The sequence below is a fragment of the Calypte anna genome, chromosome 2, assembly GCF_003957555.1.
Source record: "Calypte anna isolate BGI_N300 chromosome 2, bCalAnn1_v1.p, whole genome shotgun sequence".
In the NCBI taxonomy this organism is placed as follows: Eukaryota; Metazoa; Chordata; class Aves; order Apodiformes; family Trochilidae; genus Calypte; species Calypte anna.
The window spans coordinates 35,069,522-35,090,022 of record NC_044245.1 but is presented as its reverse complement, the minus strand read 5'-3'; the positions used below and the strand labels follow the sequence as shown (position 1 = coordinate 35,090,022).

Sequence of the window (20,501 nt, the reverse complement as noted above, 5' to 3'; positions counted from 1 at the left end):
ACTGCTATTGCAGGCTAAACTGGAAAATAGTAGTAATTAACAAACAAAACAAAAAAACCCAAGCAAACCAAAAAAAACAATCCAAAGCAAACTCAAACCACAACAGGGCAAGCCAAAAGACAGTCTGATAGATGACTAGCATAAGACAGAACAATTCAGAACAACCCCTTTCTCATGTTCAAATGCAAAGTCTGCCACTATGGCCAATAAATGATCAAAGAATAAAAGCACTTATATTAGAAAATAATCAAGTGAGTGATTGATTGGATCATCCATTTCAAACAGAGATTTTGGTGGAAGAGGCTAAAGAACAAACATATCATAGAATCAGAGAATTATGGAATCGCTTTGGTTGGAAAAGACCTTTATGATTACCAAGTCCAACCATTAACTTAGAATGCCAAGTTCACCACTAAACCACGTCCCTAAGCACCACACCAACATAATTTTTAAATACCTCCAGGGATGGTGACTCCTGTTCCAGAGTCTGACAACCCTTTTGGTGAAGAAATTTTTCCTAATATCCAATGTAAACCTTTCTTGGCACAAATTGAGGCCATTTCCTCTTGTCCTATCCCATGTTATTTGGGAGAAGAGCCCAACATCCAGCTTGGTATGACCTCCTTTCAGGTACCTGTAGAGAGCAATAAGGTCTCCTCTCAGCCTCCTTTTCTTCAGACTAAACATCTCCAGTTCCCTCAGCAGCTCCTCATAAGACTTGGGCTCTAGACCTTTCAACACATGCATAACAACAGATCAGAATGTACAGATCAGAATTTGTTTATAAGAGAGTTATTAAGGAAAACATGGATGAAAGAGCACCATGACTGTCTCTTTTGAAACTGCCCCAATATTAGAGGACTGCAAAATGCCAATTTTATAAAGGGCCCCAAGAGAAAGACAGAAAATTTCATGTAGCCTGACATCTGCACTGGACAAATTAGTAGAAACTATTAAAAAGAACAATACTAACAGACACATGATAATATGTTCTAGTAGGCATGTCAACACAGCACTTGTAAATGCTTGAAAATACCATGAATGAAAAAGAAAACTCAATATTAAGGAACAGAGAACAAAATAAGAACATTCTAATTCCAGTGTAATACAGATAAGATGCCTCCATCCCTTGATGACATTTTCTTTTTGGTCCATTTTTATAGGATTACATGAGGACTGGAAAAGAGTAATAGAAGACAATATGGATGATAAAAAATATGTAGTCTACCATATACAAGGATTGGCCAAGCACCCTGTGACTCTTTAGACTGGAAAAGATTCCGCTGTGTCACTATGATAAAGGGCTCTGATCTTAAGATTTGACGAGCAAAGCATTTTGAGGAAGTGATGTTAAGGGTTGGAGGTCATCTCCCCATATTTGTACCACCATGAGGCTGATTTTTCCATTCCTCTTATGGAAGCTGTCCAAAGAAAAATCATCCCTGATGATATAAACCCAACAGTAATACTGCAGAGTCAGACCTTTAGTAGCACAAATGTTTTGATTCCCATTTGCACTTACGGGGACTTTACACCACTCTGACAGGTCAACTAGTCCAAGAACTTAACTTCTTAGAGAAAACTTAATACCAGACGGTCTGATGGTGCAACCCAGCTGAATTTCCCCCAAGGTTTGGTTCCTCAGGATCACTGATTATAGACTGGTGTGTTTACTAGACAGAACAGTGGAGGTTTGGCTGGTTTTAGTTGAGCATTGGCCTAAAAGAGAGGCCTGAAGAGAAACTGGCCTAAAATCTAGCTTGGTTTTCAGTAATAAATTCACTATGAAACACTTTTTTTCTCAGTATTTCAGAAAGCTGGCCCAGGCCTGAAGGTGAGTTTCTCATTCTTTCTTAGATCTCCCTTAGATGAGAGCTGGCATCTCCCATTACATGGATTTCAGGCACCAATAAATCACAGAACACAGTAAACTGAGCTGACTACAGCATCTTACCCATAAGATCGTATTTCTTCAAGTTTGTCACAACCTGGCAGGTAATCAGAAAGAAAATGCCCTTGCTCATGCACTTATGGGATCCTTAGATACACAAAAAAATCCTGCAGTCATTCCTTCTTGAGATCACACAATCAGATGCAGTATCTGCAAGCAAGCTGAACATATTCCTCGTGGGGAAAAAAAAATCTGTTAAAATAAAATATGCAAATGCTTTGAGGCTTGCATGTCAGATACTTTGGAAAGGTTCTGTGCACCCACGATGTTTCTCCTTTCAAGGGTGTCAGGGTCCAAATCGCTACCTCAGCAGCTGCTGTTCCAAATGGTTCTCAACAGCCCCAGAAATGAACAACATCAACTTCTTTAAGTGTGTAGCAGTGAATAAATCTGTTCTGAAATGTTTACTAGGGACCAGTCTGATCATCAAGGATGGGGAAAATCAGAATCAGACAGACTAAGTAACTGTCAGAACATAAACCCTGGATAACACTGTTCACATCTTTGATGTTATTTGCAGTTACTTAACTGGTTTTAGCATAAGTCTGCCTAACCTCAGCACAGCAAAGCCTTGCATTTGGAGAGACAGAGTATATGCGAGAATGAAGGGAAAAATAAAAAGAAATTTATGGAAATTTTACTGAAACAAAGTATGTCCTGGACTGATTTTATAAAGAGAACCAAAATAATTTATAAGACAAATCTGTGACATAGACCAAAAACAAGGTAAACTACATTAAGGGGGAAAAGTTGTAAACATCACTTATATGGTCCCAATGATGTCCAAGGGGGGACCTCAGTTCATTCTCTAACAAATTAAGAGTATTTCCCGAAAGAAATTGCATTTTTATTCCATGTTGATTTTAATTTTAGTCTCTGTAAGTAGCTGAGTGGTTCAATTTTTCTGCCTAATTTCTTTCCAGTTATGAAACAAGTTCTGTGAAGATTAGTTTTTACAGAATTATGAAATTTTTTTATAAAAATCCTGCTATTATTAAGCTCTTTATAATGCATTATAGTATATTCAGTATGTTTTTAAACTGGCATATTTCTTGCGAACCCTAGACTGTAATGGAGTTTTTGCCTCTAAAACACATCCCTTTCAGACAAATTTGTATACACTTATGTTTTCTAGACACTCTGGATGCCTCCAATCAATATACTACTGCCAGGAGTCAGAGTGTAGTTTTCTAAAGCTTAAGAGGTGAGGCTGAAAGCATTTTCCAGTAAAGTGAAAGTAAATTACACTACTCAATTACACTTACAATCATTTTCTATTGACTTTTTTCTTCTTTAATTTTTGAAAAGTCTATTTTGATAAGCTTATTATGCATATTGATAAGATGGATCAATTATTTAAAAAAAATCAACCTGAACCAGACTTTGCCTCATTTCCATCATTTGGGCTACAGTACTTGCCAATAACTGTGAGTAATATAAATTTAAAATTACACTCTTCAGTGAATATATTTATTACTGTCATATCTGAGTAAGAGGAAGCAACTGCAATACCAAGTGATGACACGTACTCATCAAACCAAAAGAGATCAAAGGATCTGAAACAAATACAAGACAGAAAAGGATTTCATGAGCCAAAGCCCTCTGCAAGCAATTCTTTGCAGACAATGTGCCTCTTGATTCTTAGTTAACAGAATTAAAGAAGAAACTGCTTGGAGGAGGGGAGGAGGGGAGGCAGGGGGCAAATTCCTGCTATTTTCCCTTGACATTCTTCTTTCTGTTATTTTCTTAAACATACACATACATTTTGATACATGCAATTAGTAGCAGCATGCTAATTCTTCACTGTTTTTATTGTAGTTTAAACCCACTATCCTCATGCCTATAGCATTCTTCATGGTACACGATTTTTGGTCCCCCAACTGTCACTGATTCTATATTTATACATTTACTAACCTCCCCGTGACTTTTTCACACAACTACTCTATAAATGCATGTCAGCATAAATGAAACAAGAGTAATTATAATATCCTGTTCAACAACGTTCATCCCCAATCTTGACTGCACCTACGTGCATGATAAAAACACTTGTAACTAATAATGATCTGTTCTGTTTAGCAAAGTTTTATTCTGAATCATCTTTATCTTAATCTCATTTTATCCTTTCACAGTTTACCCTTTGCATGATCAGCTCCTGTGCTAAATAATATTAAAATAAAATAAAATAAATAAAAGAATAAAAACCTTTAAAATGGCAGGTTTGAGTTTAAGTTTCTGATGTCAATAACACATTATGTCTTTGGAAAAAAAGGTAGCAATGAGCTTTCAAGACTACATCAAGCAGAAAGGAAACAAAAAAAAAGAAAAAAAAAAGAGAGAAGCTTAGCATTGCTTGACAAATTAGTATAATTATTGCTGTATTTCTACATCCTTCAAGTCAATGATCTACATTACTATAGCTTGGCTGGATAGTGTTCAGGAATAGCTGTTCCAGAATAACTATTCCATAATATTTCCATATCTGAACATTTTTTTTCATTGTAGCTCTTGAGATCTTTTTTCAAATAATTTTTATGTTCAAACAAGCCCATAAATAACCTGTACACTTCTGCCAAATTTTGTAGTTCTACAAGAAAACATGCATTATGTGTTGATTCCTTAAGTTGCCAGTGCTTAAAGATTTACTGTTACATAAATCATTAGAAGTAATACACTCAACTCCTTGGTTTTGCACTTAAAACTTCCTTTTTTCAGCTTTACTTTTAAAATCAATTGTGTAAGGCAATTTAATGGATTTGAGAGGAGAATTCCTTTTTTTCTTGAAGCTTATTGAATTAATTAATCCATCACTCCTGAAAGGAAATAAAACAACTGCTTAGCAATTCATGATAGCACTACCCAGCAGTGCTACCCAACAGCACACCCAGAAAACCTCTTCCTTTTGCGTTCACAATACTTTCTCAAATTGCAGGAGAAATCACTCAAATAGCAATGCAGAAACCCACTGGAGCTCACACCAGGTGCTGCACTGATGGAAATGAAACTCTTGGAGAGCTCCATGAAAATTTAAAACCTCCTGTCTCAGAAATATGTTGTACTCTGTGTGTACCTGAAATGCCGCTGCAGTGTAGGATGCTTCTGCACTTTGACAGCCAACTGTTGGTTCAACTGGAGGAAAAAAGGTTATTACCTGATTTTTCATAATCAGTGACTGATGTTTTCAGGTATGCCTTTGAGCTCCCCTGCTCATTCACTCACTCAGAAACACCAGATAAGGCCTGTACTCAACACCGACATTTTCTAACAGACCCAAGACTTTTCTCACCCCAGTGCTTAGGTGTATTCATCTACTACTAAAGTGACCAGAGGTTCTACACTAAAAATCTGTAAAATTAAATAACTCTATTAAATAACATGGTCTGATACAGTAACCCACTTTGCAAAGAGAGTTCAGGGTCCTGTATTCTCGCTAAACAACCTAAATAACAATATCTCTTTTTCTTGCCTACATAATTTTGGAAATTCCCACTAATATGACATCTGCTTGCCTCCACCCTCCATTTCACCCATTTTGTATCTCAGTGGTTTACTGATTTTAACATTCTCGTTAGTCTCCTAATGGAAGAGAAGAAAAAAGCACACCTGTCAATCACTGTTTCCATAGCTCTAATTTGTCTCCCAGCCTCAAGTGCTCACTCAGAGGCACTGAAGTTTGATCTATGGCAGCCACTCCTGTTTAAGTCATCATTCACTGTTATTCTCTAAATTTAAGCAGAATTTCCAACATACACCCATATGTTAGACACAAATGACAGTGGAGAGGCTTGGAATTGAAACCTGTCTTCCCATTTTTGTTAAGACATCAAAGGGTTCAGTATTCTTTCAGTAAAAAAGTTCATCAAAGCAAACCAACAGAGCTACATGCTTCGGATTACAAAAAAAAAAAACAAAACAAAAAATCCCAAACACAAAGCTATCATAGCACAATGTTAAAAGCTGTTCATCATTTTGGATTGCCTGGCAGGAAATGAGGAGTTATGGATAGTGGGATTTCTCAAGAAGCAGGTATTTATACAAATTGTGTATAATTTAAGTCTTTTACATAATCCTTGGAAATTCATCACCAGTAAATGGACATGCTCTATTGATACGTAAATGCATGGAGTATTAAATATGTTATGTATTAGTACTTGAACAAGGGGATGTTCACCATGTAGCCTATAATACTTTTCCCCATCGTAACAGCAGATGCTGCTTTAATGGAAATGGCATTAAAATACTCAGATAAGCAACTACCCAGTCCAGCAAGGTGCTGATTTGCTACCTCAGTGCAGTGGGAATACAAGGTACCAAGCAGCTTGAAGGGTCAGGACTTAATACCTTGTGCTTATAAAGGGGGTTTTGTTTAAAAACCCAGAATCTTCTACAAAGATTTATATCAGCTTTAAGACACTTCTGTGCACTATATACATTTGGTTATGACACTCATTTTTATTTATAAAGTCCTAAATCTTGGAATTTTGAGGAACCTTATATGAAATCCTCTGCTCTAGCTCTTAAAAGTTCATTAACTGCTAGCCTTAGTATTTGAATCAAAAAGAATGAAATATGATCCAACTACAGCTATGATTTGTGTCACAAGTCCATAAAATAAAGGAGAAGAAGGAAAAAGTTCTTTAATCAAAGGAAAAAAGAGGGTTTCAGAAAAATCTACACACTGTTCAATACAGCATGCTATTAACAAGATTTTCCTATCGTGTCTCCTTGCAACTTCAGAGTGGGTTTTGGTTTTGTTTTTAGCCAGCAACACAGAATGTCAGCACCCCATATTTGAAAGCCAGCCCAATTTTCTCCACTCTTTTAGGAGCTCTTGTCTGTAGAAAGCCCAACCTAGAAATCATGGTATGCTGACACAGCAGTAACTCTACCAGCTATATACATAAGAACAGCAATGACAGGTCAGAATGTCAGATTATTTCCCACATTGACTATCAGTGGATACCTAAAGAAGTGCAAAAGGATGCAGCAGGGATACTGCATATACATTTCACCAGTTTCTCAGCCTACATACAGTTCAGGAACTTCAGACAAAGGTGGTATCACTGCATTGAACAGCAGTGGATGGATTGTTCTCCTATAATGTTCTTTAGATTTGCCAACAGCCCACACCAGCCACTGGCATCCCTCATTTTTCATGCCAAAGAGGTTCACAGTTTACACATGCCTCTGGGCTAGGAAGGACCTCAGGGGAAACCTGAACTCCCAGCCACGATAGCATATAACAGTACACAAAGGTAGAGTTCAGCCACACACACATGAAATTACAGTTGCCTCTAAGAGCAGATACCTTGGAAAAGCTGAAAATGGGGCATCCAATTGGGTCTCTCATGATCATCTCATCCTCTCCTCTTCCCTCTGGGATATTTTATCTAGTTTATTGGGGAATTAAAGAGGAATTCATGCAGCTTCACATAGTCGAAAAATAATCTTACAGATATTCTATGTCTTTTGGTGGCAAACTTAATATTGAAAGAGCTATTGGACCTCTTTTGCTTCTTACCACAACACAGGTCTTCTGGTATGTTGGACATTCTGAGGCAGAAGAACCACCTCCTTGCAGGAACTGCTGCCTGCCTTTCCAATGACCATGCCCAATAAGCCTGTAGATGGTGTATGCTTACTATTTTTCATCTCTGCCATAATACAAAGCCAAACATTTGACCAATTTATCTGCCGAGATAAGACAAATTTTTAGCATTTAAGCATCTGTTCAGCAAGGTGAACATCATTTATAAACAAGGGTCTCCTTCTCTTCTAATGTTCTTTTTTTTTTTCTTTGACGAAATAAAAAGCTTAACACCACAAGCACACTTCATAAAGTCCTGGTTCTTTTTCAAAAGCTGCAAGCAATGTTTAAATACCCAACAGGACAGTGAGAGGGAAGGAGAGGAAGAGCTACTTGACAAACTTGCAAGAAGAAACCGAGAAATGTGACTTGACACAAGTCGCAGAAGGTGACAGATGATTTACTGATGATAAGAAAGGGCCCACCTAGTACTTTCTGCCCTGTCAGTAATAATACCATACTGAAGACACCTCATCTCAGGAGAATCGGGCTGCCTGATAGCGATATCCTCAGAACAGATGTCTTATTTACTGAACTAATTCGTTTGTGATGACCTTGATCAATAATACCAGAAGCAAGGCAGAGCGGCACCTACACATTCTTCTGAATTTTAAAAACCCTTCTGCCTCTTCTTAAAAACCTGTCAGCCCGTGCTGTCAAGTTTTAACCTATTCACTGGCAAACTTTAAAGCACATTAGTGTTATAAGGACACTATTACAACACCAGTTTCCTTATACCAGGAATACACTCACTCTACAGCCCCGGGATTTGGATTATTGCTGAGTAAAACAGGATGATGAAACTATTATTGCTGAGTTTAACATGATTCATAGTGTGTAATAACCACCTCCAAATGTAAAACTCAAATTTACATTCTCCTAATCAAAGGTCAGGAAAAGACAGAAAGAATGGGTCATTATTCATAGCAGGTAAAATTATACATTTGTACTATCTGCTGTATATAACTTTTAGATGAACTATGACTACACCTGTAAAGAATGTGATACATACAGAATTACAGACTTACAGCTTCTTCTATAAATCCTGCTACATTTTAGCGCAACAAAAGCTTTTTCATAAAATATTAATGTGCCATTCCTTAGTACACCGTTCTCCAGATATTTAATCTCCTCCTTTTGTGGAAGAGAAGAACAAGCGACAACAGACTGGCTCCTCAGCATGGGAACAGCTTCTGCCAGCAGTCAGTGTTTCAAGCAAGGCAAATTCAGCCACTGTTGCCCTTTAGCTGAAGGTATGTACACAAAATCACTTCCAAAAAAAAAAAAAACAAAACAAAACCAAAACCAAAAATACCAACCCCCCCAAAAAAATCCAACCCAAATTCCCCACATTTCCTGATCTAAAGCACCAGGTTTAAGGCTTACTTATGCCATAAAAAGACTTACTTACCATAATAGCCAATTAATTATAATCTGTAACATGTAAAACATTACGGGCATAGGCATATGAAGTGACTGTGTATAATACTCATTAATGTAAAATATTCCTGCCTACAATCGCTCAGCATTTGGCATATCTAAGCCTCCTTAGGACCCCCAACAGAAGGCAAGAACCAGTCAGCTGAACCAGTACCCAAACAGGTCATCATCATGACAGCATGAAAGACTGTTCAGCTGATCCTCCACATATGTCTGTTAGACAAGCAGATCCATAAGAAGAATAAGATTTTTGCTTTACAGAGTAGCAGCATAAACTAAACTGGGAAGCAGACATGCATTTTACCACTTTCCAGGCTACTTTGCTCTCAGTAATCACAGCCTACACAATCAGTAACTGCTGGACCAATCACTGCATCAGAATGTACTATTCTGGCATTTTTCCCTTTAGAATTTTTATTATTTTAAATAAGAATTCTGACTTCTATACAATCATCAAATACATAAGACTTCAGCTTTAATTTACAGCCAGAACACCCTGGCCAGCACAAGCTTGATGTGAGGAACAGAAATAAGAAGAACTCTTATTGCCCTTTTAAAAATCAAACGTAGCACCTTATCAGCATAATGGCAGCATTATTTAAGTAGCTTTCATGTGCCATTTTCACAACACTATTTTTATTAAATCACAGAGAATAAACATCTATTTTCATTTACTAATCTTCCTCCCAATTAGAATCTCTCTGAATCTGTGTACAATAGTAATTTCATTTCTCCTCACTTGCTTGCATCTTAATTAAAATCAGCTTATGTTGACTTTCATTTTTACAATATATCTGACTATTTCACATCATAGCACCTTCATGACCCCCAGAGAGTCGCAAGCCTTTAATATTTTATTTTGACCTTGTTAAGTTACTGGAACCATCAAATATTTTTCTTCTTCCATCAGTAAGCTGCTTTTCATCCTTAAAACACAAGAGTATGTATGAAAACACATATTTGAGAACGATGCTGTGTTCAAACAACACATCTCTGTTCATTTATTTAACAAAATCAATTTGTTGCCATTCAATTTATTACAAGAATTAGTTTATGAACCATAAACTTCACTATGAATAAAAGGAGGATCAGTGCTTAAATGATACTTAAAAGTGTTTGCCCCTGAGCTTCAGGACAGAAAAGCAGGTTTTGAATTCCAGTTTAAAGAAAAAAAAAAAACCCAAGATCAAGAATTGGTGATTTTAAAAGAATTTGTTGCAGTCATCTTCTGTTTAGATAGCTGAGTTTACAAAAACAAGGGGTTTGTGGAGAGAAGCCATACCTTTTATGAAAGCAGCTGACACAACTGATAAGTGAAAATAACCTGACAAGGCCCATAAGCCCTTCTTCAGGTATGTAGCAGAATGCTTGCCTGTGTTTTAAAATTCCATCTTTTGGTTTAGTGGCTGGGATTAGTTGAAATGCAGAGAGGACATGTAGAAGCTTTAATTCAGATGGGGAGCAGAAAGGTCAGCAGCTGCTCCTTCAGTATCCATGGCTTCCTCAACAGATGCAGATTTACCTCTGGAGATCACAGAAAACATAAAATACTGGGTTTCCATGTTTGCTCTGGGTCTTCATTCAAGTTCCCCCAGTGTCATCCCTCTCACAGCACAGGCTCAGGCTCAGACTCAAAGGTTTTGGCACATTCCAGGTTCTGCTGGAGGAGAAAACCTGGTTGCACACTATCATTTAGTAGACTTGTATTTGCATCTCCCTTCAGTGCAGACCCTTACCTGACAGACAGCCCCAGCTATCAAGCAGAGTTCAAAGCCTTGAAGGCAGCTGGGATTTACTGCCACTTCATACTTCAAATGTGCCTGGAAGTGTTCAAGGTCAGGTTAGATGAGGCTTTGAGCAACATGGTCTAATGGGAGGTGTGCCCATGCAGGAGGGTTGGAACTAGATGATCTTTAAGGTCCCTTCCATCCCAAACCATTCTATGATTCTCTGATCCACTACTTTACACAGCACAGCTGTGTAGAGGTGGAGATGTCTGACATCCAAGGATACTGCTGCTTGGAGCTTAGCTGGGAAGAATGCTGGATTTTTTTAGACTCTTAGGAAAGCAGAGCAGGCACAACAACAAAGGTCTCTTCACTCAAGCTTGTATTTACATTCCAGCAAGCAGAGCCTCAAGTTCGTCACTTGTGTACAATCAGTATTTGGCTACTGGGTGGAGGGAAACTGGAGGCAGCTGGTGACAAAGTGGGAGAGGTAAATTGTTTGCCAGGAAAAAGGTGAAAAGTTTCAATACAAACAAACAAACAAAAAAATATTGAAAAAATATCAGTTGGAATGAGAATAAGGGTCAATAGTAAGATGGGCAACAGCCAGGGAATATGTCTATTTTAAGAAAAGAGCAGCACGAAGGAAAGCATAGAAACATGTACAGTTGTCTTTAGAGGATAGGAAGGAAAGGAAAGATGCTGCTTGTTATTGAATCTGCACTTCATCTAGGGAGAAGAACGAAGTTCAGGGGTGTGCAAGTTAATAGATCACCTGGGTATGGGCTATAGAACAGATTACAGACAAGTTAAGTGGAATTCCCAATGGAAGTAATTATAAGTTCAGCACTTCCTATGCTGTGCAGATTTAGCCATGGTCCAGAGAAGAATGTTTTATTTAACTGTTTATTATGCCAAACTTCTTCCCTCACCACAATATACCCCTTTCTCCTGCGGCCACTGTTGAACACTGCTTGTGGTAGCCATAGAGCAGCTAATTTGTCACCAAAAGCAGAGAGCTCTATGTCAGGAAACACAACCCAAATACCCACAGCTCTCCTGTAGATTTTATTACCAGTGAGTGCTTGCTAGCTTACTCAAAAACCCCTCCATACACTACTGTCAGATGGGGCCCATGAGAAGTCCCTAATATTACTGAACCTGTAGTTAGCAGCCTCACGGTGGCTGTTGAGACAAGTACCACAGGACATGAGGAGGGACATGAAGGGACAGGTCCTCTAGCTGTGAAAGCAAAGGAGCAACTGATTCCTAAGTACAAATCCTTGCTTTGCCATTAGTTGATAGCTGAAGTTATAGCTCTCCATGTGTGTTAGCTCCCCACCTGTACCCCAGGTACAGCTGACCACCCTGCCACATCACTGTGCAGGTAGTGCTTACAATCACCCCAAGACAGAATGAAATTCTGAGCTTTAATGCAGGCACAAAGTTCAAGTGAAGCCTATAAATCCTACTTGCACAAGTACAGATACGTAAGTGGGCAAGCAGAGTATCTACACAATAAAATCTTGGGCAGCTTCCTCACATTACATATATCTGAACTGTTTTAACATTTCTTGCTCATTGATATGAATAGGTAGGAATTGAAATAGAAATGTTACACTGCAAATAGTCATTTGCAATACATTCTCAAGCTTCAGCATTCACCACTCACAGGCAGACGTTACTGCCCCTACCCCCAGGGCCTAATGAGACTACTTTGTTTGTGCATCTGTGGTCACCCGTATAAAGAATACAAGACTTTACAAAAGAAGAGATGGACACTCTCTAAGGAAGAACTATCTGTATTTTAAGAAAGGTGGGTAAGAGATGGAAGAAATCATCCCATTAAAAAAATTAATGAAAATTCTCACCTGCCATTAAACTCTGATTTCTGCTGTTACCACTCAGTCAATAAACCTTTTTATTCCTTTTAAGATGGATTCTAGCTAATTCTTGGCTTGTTCTGTAAACAAATAGAGGCTATACCAAAATCTTGATGTGACTATAAGGAACCTGTAGATACTCTGCCCACTTTATGTTCAGGTGGGGCAGAATCTGACACTTCAACTTGTACTCATGCACGTGCAGGGCAACTGTTACCCCCAGAAGTTTATAGAATAAACAAATCACTCATAATTTCTTAAGTGTCATGTCCTACGCCTCGAACCTAACCACCTATTGGATGTTACAGACACTACTTTCAGGACAGATGCAAGGCAGATCTGTTGTTACCTCAAAACAACAGCAAACCCTAAGAGTGATCTTAAACCTGCATTATTTATATGCTCTGGAGATGTAGTTTTATTTCTTCTCAGAATGTTTGTATATGAGCATATTTTTTTTTTAAAGCCATGTTTTACTGAAGGTAAAAATGCATTTTCAAATATTGTAATTGTTCCTAGATTATATGAGCAATGGTTTAATTTGGCTTCAGAAGTCCCTAAGAGATGGACAAACACTAAATTGCTCTTAAGATGAGAAAAAGATCCAGCAATACATTACACAGGTTGATGAAGGCCAGGCTTCAAGTCAATGGTAGAGCTTAGACCTGCAGTCTGGTATTCTGCTATCAAACACAAACTTCACTTCCTTTTAACAGTAGTAAAACATATTGTGATACTATAGCCTTCCCTCTTCTGTGGAATAGAAATAATTATACTGTTTGGAAGTCTTCATATTGGTAAGTTAAATATACATAAAAATTCTACCAAATGAAAGTTAAAAGCAAGACTGTTTGGTTAGATTATGTAAACAATATGCCCTAAGACTTGCTGAGCTCTGAGAACTGAAACCACAGACAGCCAAAATACAGCTGCACACAGCCAGATATGATGTGTCTGCTAATACTGGAAACTTTATCATGCTGCTGCAAATTTAAGTTCTGATTAGTATGTGCATAGAAGAAATACAGACTGAATGCACTCGAACAAACAAAACCCACTCCAAGGTTGTAAGTTATGAACGCCAAGGGCACTCTGTTATTTTATAAAGCACTTGACAATATTTATTAGCTGTACTACTGTAGCATCTAAGAGCCCCAAGCATGGGCCAAGGCTCAGCTGTGCTCATTCTTGCACAAATCCAGAACAAAAGATAAACCATAAGCTGCTATAGGATGCAGCTAGGGGCTTAGTGCAAAAGCAGAGTACTGTCAAGTGCCAAACCCTCTGACTTTAAGTATGTACATCTAAAGCCCAGAGCTCATTTTCTCCACTAAATGTTAAGTTTGGCACTAGACTGACCTGCTGACTGGAGGCTACCTGCAGTTAGCTGATAGCTGTTTGGACCAAAGATGTGCCTGAACTCCCACTCTTCCCTGCAGTCCAGGCATTAGAACCAAGATTGCAAGGGAGACAGATCAGTTCAGGAGACAGATCCTGGAACCTAGATTCAGTAAAACCTGAGGGGATGCAGAAGAATGCACTCAGCATCTCATCAGAACAGTATGCAAGAAAGACCTTGAGACTCATGAAGCAAGGAATCTAAGCACACAAGGGACATGGTTCTGCAGATTAATGGTTAGAGTACCAAGGAAGACAGTACCAAGTTCCAGACTGGGCATTTAGAGTTGTTTCTGGGTTTATCACACAGTTTAGATGTAAAAATATACAAATGATCCATAAAATAAAAATCCCATTGCCCAAGCAAGTATTTTAACTAATAGACTATTGAGCTGGGGTGACTCCTGCTTGTTTTCAGTCTTGTCTGGCGACTCTTGCTTGTGAATTTGAACACAAGGCAGACTGTCTCATGGTTACTTCTTTCAGGCACTTTCTAGTTCATGCTGTCAGGGTTCACAAGGTTTGTAGTTTTTATTAAAAGACTTGGAAATCATATTTATTTTTAGGACCCAGTTCTTTCTTTGGATCTGGCTGCAAGTGTTGCATGCTGAAACAGTGAAACCAAGTAAGTTGTGTAAGCCATATACACCACATTTTAAAAAAAACCAAAACAAACATAGCTGCTCACTGCCTTTAAAATTTATTTATATTTTTCTACAGTTGTATTGATAGTCAAAGGAGCTTGTCTGCTTTTCACAGCACATATTGCTATGTTTAAAAAGCACTCCTACAAATTCTCAATCTGGCACCTCAAATAAACACTGAGTCAGAAGTCCCTTGAACCCCGAAGTTGCTCATCCTTCTATTTACTCCTTCAGCCCACTAAAATGCCAGGATATTGCTCTCTGCCAGTTTCTCATAACTTAACCATTAAAATAACTACTCAGTGAGCTAAGAAGCAGGCGGTGGTCGTTCTGTGGTCGTTCAGGGCTTTAAACTGAGAGCTGCCTCGCTCAGAAATGCAACGTAACTTTTCTGCCTTCCTCCGGCTCTGCAAGCAGCCAGTCCTCCCCGTCAGAGAAGCAGAGCCGCACGACACCTCCTCCCGCCCCAGCACCCCCAAAACCCAGCGCAAGCTCCTCACATCTACGCACGACCCCCGCGGCGCTCGAAAAACCCCGAGGCGCTTTTGCACCTGAAGCATTTTTTAATCCGGCTCGGAAATTTAAGCGTTACAGTATTGTAGAAGTACTCCAAACGACCTGGGTGCCACGACGCTCACCGAGAAGGCACGTTTGGCAACCCCCGAGCGGCGGGGCAACCCCCCCCCCCCCCCCACGCAGCACGCCGCGTCGAGATGGGATGCGAGCCCGCTCCTGCCCCGCGGGGACCGCCCACAGGACGCCCGTCCGCAGGGCGAGGTGGTGTCTGAACACCCTCGGCCACCCTAACTTCGAGGAGAAGGGCCCCCGGTAACCTGCCGGCCCCGGAAGCGCAGGGGGGGCCGCGGGTTCGCCCCTTCCCCTACCGGGAGGGATGCTGCTCCCCCGGCCAGGGAGCCGGGCGCGGAGCTCTTCTCGCCCCACACAAAGGCACGGCGGGGAGGCGAATTGGGCCCCGCTGAGCCTCCCCCGTGCCGGCTTCCCACACACACACACCTCGGCGCCACCCGAGGGACAGCCGCCCCCAGGTAGGGGCATCGCCGCCCTGCCGGGGAAAGCCCGCGCCGGGCTGGGGAACCACCGCGGCGGCTGCCATAGGGGCCGGGGGCACTCGGGGCGAACGGGACGGCAAGGAGCTCTGCAGACAAGTAGCTCCCTGCTAAAATGGAAGGAGGGGAGAAATGCGGGAGAAACTTACCGGAGGAAACCGAGGAGCCGGACAGACTGGAGTTACTGGATGCGGCCATGGTCCCTCCTCCTCGCCCCTTAGCTACGAGCCCCGCGTCGGCCCCCGCTGCTGTCCGGCCGCCGCTGCCGCCAGCCCATCGCAAAGTGCCGGGGCCGCGCCGAGCCGAGCCGCCGCCGCCGCAGCCGGCTCTGGGCTCCCCGCGCCGCCGGCGCCCCACCGAGGCGCAGCCGGCTGCTCCGCGGGGCTGGGCGAAGCCGCTCGGCAGGTCAGGGAAAAGGCCCGGCGGCTTTTTACGGTGCCTCCCTCTGCCTGAGGAGCAGGGCTTACCTTCTGACGGGGACGGGAGAGCCGCCCTGCCAGCGCCTTCCCTCGCCTCCTCCCCTCCCTTCCCGTCCCTTCCCTTCGCTTCCCCGCCTCCTCGCGGGCAGCGCTGTCAGCCCGCCGGGGGGACCCGCCGCAGCTCCCCTCACACACAAAGGAAGCGGCGGCGCTGCCGGCCGGGCTGCCGGCTCCGGCTGAGCAAGCAGGGTGGGTCCCGGGCGGGAGAGACCCGGAGGTGCGGTAGCCCCGCCGAAAGCCGCCCAAGCCCCTTCCCGCCCGCCGCCGCCTGGCACGGGGCTGGGTGCGAGCGCAGCTCGGGCCATGTGCCGGCTCTCGTCCCGCCTGTCCCGGCGGGGCAGCAGCGCCTGTTGAGCGCCTCGGGCTGGCGAGCACCCTCGGCAGTGCGCAGCGTGGGCTACGCGACCGGCAGCGCTCCCGCTGCCTCCCCCGACCCTGCCTGGGCTGCCAGAGACCCCGGCTACCGCGCGGTTACGGATGGAGAGGGGCTGCGCACCTGAGACAGGGCTTCGCCCACCGCCGCCCTTTGTCCACCACCAAAGGTTGCCCTCCACTCCCCTGTGCCCCTGGCTCTCCTGCCTGGCGCGCTCCCATCCTTACTTTTTCCTTTTCCTCCTAGCATCCGTTTTCTTAAAAAAACAAAAAACAAAAAACAAACAAAAAACACAAAACCGACCAAAAACAAAAACAAAAAAAAACCACAAACCCAAAAAACAAAACAAACCAAAAAAAACCCGGCCAGCACTAACACCGGGCTCTCCCTGCCAGGTGCGCATGGGTGGCTGCAGTGACTCGGCCCGGCCGCACTTAGGGCCTGCCAGCCCTAATCATTCCCCTCTCGGACTGGGCCCGGGCCCGGGGTCTCTGGGGGGCTATAGGGGACACCTATAGCCGGGCCGGCTGCCAGAGATGGAAAGAGGACACGGTGGTTCCGTGGCAGTCCAGCCTGGACCCCTGCCCGCAGCTGTAACTGGTGGGAGGGAAAGAGGAAGAGCCAAGAAAGCATTACCATGAGGCTTCCTCCTGTTGACTGCCCTGCGTTTTTCCTTCTTTGTGCCTTATTGCCAGCCAAAGCTTCCATCTCATTTTATAAAACGAGGGCGAGGAGGCTGCAGGAAGATGGTCAGCAGCCATTCGACAGCCGTGTGGCACGGCAGGTACGGGATCTGTCAGGAGCCTACAACCCATTTGCCTTGATGATGATTTTTATGAAAGGCTTCCATGATTCATAACAGAGATTTCTCTAACACAAAGTTACTTTAAGAAGGCGCATTAAAGTTTCTTTGCCAAACTACGCCTTACCCACCCAGCCACGCGGCGTCCCAAAAGAGCGTGCAAAAGCACCTGCCCTCTATTCCGCAACCGGCCTCTTTCCCCCTTCTCCCAGAGCCAAAATACAACGCGGGCTCTCCAGACGCTGCAGTCGGTTCCTTTTTTTCCCTTCGTGAAAACAGGTACGAGACCCCCTCTAGCGGCAGCGAGGCCAGGAGCACCGATTCCCGGAGCCGTGGCCAGCGGGGCCACCGTGTCCCACACCCTCCGTGCGGAGCTTTGGGGAGATGGCTGAAGCCAGCTTGGTTGTCCATGTTTTATTTTATAACCATAGCCTGCTGCATGTGAGAAGGAACAGGCTTTAAACCAAGCTTTAGCACTAACTCCTATTAATCTGCAAACTGCCACATGACAGACGTAAAACCAGGACAGGCGTTGTCGCTGTTCTTTGGCCTTCGGCCAAACATTCTGTGTCAAGCATTTTGAAGCTTGAATGCTGAGAGCAAAATGAGAATGGAAAAAAGTTCTTTTATCTTCTGGATTAGGTTATAAAACCTGGGATGTTGAAAAGTACCATGGGATGTCACATAATATGGTAAACATCAAGATTGTACTAGTAAATTGTCCACTTAAAGAGCACGTGATGTGTTTAAGTGGTATTTGCTTGTCTCCTACATGTTTGTTTTTATCTGCTCCTCCTGATGTATCTCTCTTTCTAATATTTGTCTCCTTGTAGTCTGTTATATGTCTTCATTTTTCTTTCCAGAATCTGGCATTATCTCACCCCCGTGTCTCTCCAGCAACTGTCAGAAACATGCCTCAGGATCAGTGAAATACAGTTAACAGCAGTGGCAGAATCTGCAGGGAAAGGGGTAAATAACCTAAAAGACAGAAAATCTCTTAATTCTCCTGAGATTTTGCAGGCAGAAGTTTCATAATTAATTTTAAATTGTTTTTCCAGCCATAAATCTGGATAAAGCGTGAGAGGAGTTTCTGCAAAGAATCACTACCCCAGGTATTCCAGTAAATGCAAATGGAGTATTTCTGTCCAAAGTCAATGAGCCTGGATGTGTCTGTTTATGAACTTGTGTGTCTTTGAAGGACAAGATGCTATTGATAATCTTTGTGATTAGAACAGGCATGAGGCTGTGTAATCTCAATTTCCACAACATTGAAAGGTAATCTAATAAAGTCAAGTGAAAATATAGAGTACTATGTACTATAGATTAAAAGAAACTATTTCACACTACAAGACAAAATGGTTTTTCTTGTTAGTAGTAAAGATCATAAGAGCCATGAAATTAGAGGGGAAATTGCTAGATTAAAGGGGAAGCAAATTTGAAAGAAACAAAAGTAACTTTGTTATGTGTAAAAAGTACAAAGTTAAGACAATGCAATTCAATCCTTCTATTTTGTAGAAATTGTGAGCAGATCCTGTCCTGGTCTAATCTGTGCAGAGCCCAGATTTACTCATTAATAATAGCAGGAATACTCAGAAGGCAATACCAAAATATAAATTGTAAATAAAATACTCTCTTTGGTGTAGACAGCAGACTTTCTACCCATGTATACTTCATGTAAGCCTGAGAAAAATCTCCTACTGTACACTCCTGATGGAACTAAGTGATACCACTTGCTTGCATATTTGCACTTTTATGACAAGTCCCAGCTTCCAAAAGTTTTAAGCAATGCGGAAAAATCACATTTCCTTATCTGTGACCTTAGAACCTCCCCATTTATGGACACTGCCATTAACAGTGAAGGAAATGCGTGGGTTTGTACTACATGTGAGAAAGCTGAAAGTTTTGCTGTTTTTCATTCCTGGGGAAGGTTCTGTAAGGGTTCAGTGTAGTTTTACCAGCAGCTTCAATGTTTGAGTTTGGGTGGAGTTTTATGGGTGGGTTTTTTTGGTGTTTGGTTTTAGTTTGGTTTGGTTTTTTTGTTTGTTGTTTTGTTTTGTTTTGTTTTGGGGGCGGGGATGAGTTTGTTTGCTTTTAATTAAAAGATAAGGGAGTTTGACAGAGAGTAAAGATTTAACAAACCAGTCCTCAATCTACACCTAAATTCCAGTGAAATGACTACCTGCCTCATGCTGAAGCCCAGCTAGTAATATAGTATTTGAATGAACATTAAGCTCACTGTGGAAGAGGTAATTATATTCCAAAAGCTAATGGATGTGGGAAGCCCAAGGTAATAACTGGAAGATTAAGGAACACAAAAGCATTGCTTCTCCTTCCAAAGAAATCTCTGAAAATATTTGAAAAGTTTTTCCAAACTTTCAGTGTATTTTAGGTTACTTCTGAACCTTACTTTAATTATCCACTCTCATTCTTTTGCTGGTAAGATTCTTATTCAAGCTAGAGCTTACAGGCATTTTGTTCTCAAATAACCAAAAATGAGTAAATACCACGGAATTATAGCAAATAATAAGTCTTACAGCACAAGACCTACTGAACACAGCAGAAAGCTAAGTAGCATTACACTTGGCAGGAACTGTCACAGGGTAGCTCTGAATCTACTGTGTAGGTACATGCACAATTTTATTGTCACATTGACTTTGGTGGAAAAACATATTCTGGTAAAATTGCAAGCATGAGCTGGGTGAGGTCCTGCATTAGGGGGGGCATTGGTGCTACACAATGTGACTGACAGCTGAGGACATGTCTATGCTGCTTTTGTGCTGTGGAGTGGCCTTGGTTCACCAGCCAACTCTTACAGACTGATTTGTGTCCTTATTTCAGAATTTCATCATTTTCTTATTTCAAAAGAAAGGCTCTGCAGAGCAGATGGGCCACCTGCCTACTGCACAATCATTATTAATATCATGACTAACTTGTACTGGCTGTGTGAAGGCAAGGCAAAGCCTAGCTGATAAATAGGTTTTTATGCTCCCCTGTGATAAAAGCAAGCAGAAAGTCACCCTTCCCCAGGACAGCAGGATGAAAACCTAGAAATAACAAATAAAGGGAAGCAAGCAGGACTGTGCTATTTTCCATCAAGAAACCAGATTTTTCCCTTTTGACCAAATCGCTTATTGCGTATGTAAATACCCACAT

The 20,501-nt window shown here is 41.8% G+C and overlaps 1 protein-coding gene across 1 annotated transcript in view; it reads right to left on the bottom strand.

Annotated features, from left to right (window-relative positions):
- The window catches only part of CHN2 (chimerin 2), a 166,261-nt gene extending 150,279 nt beyond the window's left edge, over positions 1 to 15,982 (bottom strand). Inside the window, exon 1 of the mRNA XM_030445029.1 lies at positions 15,844 to 15,982. Coding sequence (XP_030300889.1) covers positions 15,844 to 15,892 — 49 coding nt within the window. The 5' untranslated portion in view covers positions 15,893 to 15,982. The remainder of the gene's footprint in view (positions 1 to 15,843) is intronic.
- Between the last annotated feature and the right edge of the window lie 4,519 nt (positions 15,983 to 20,501).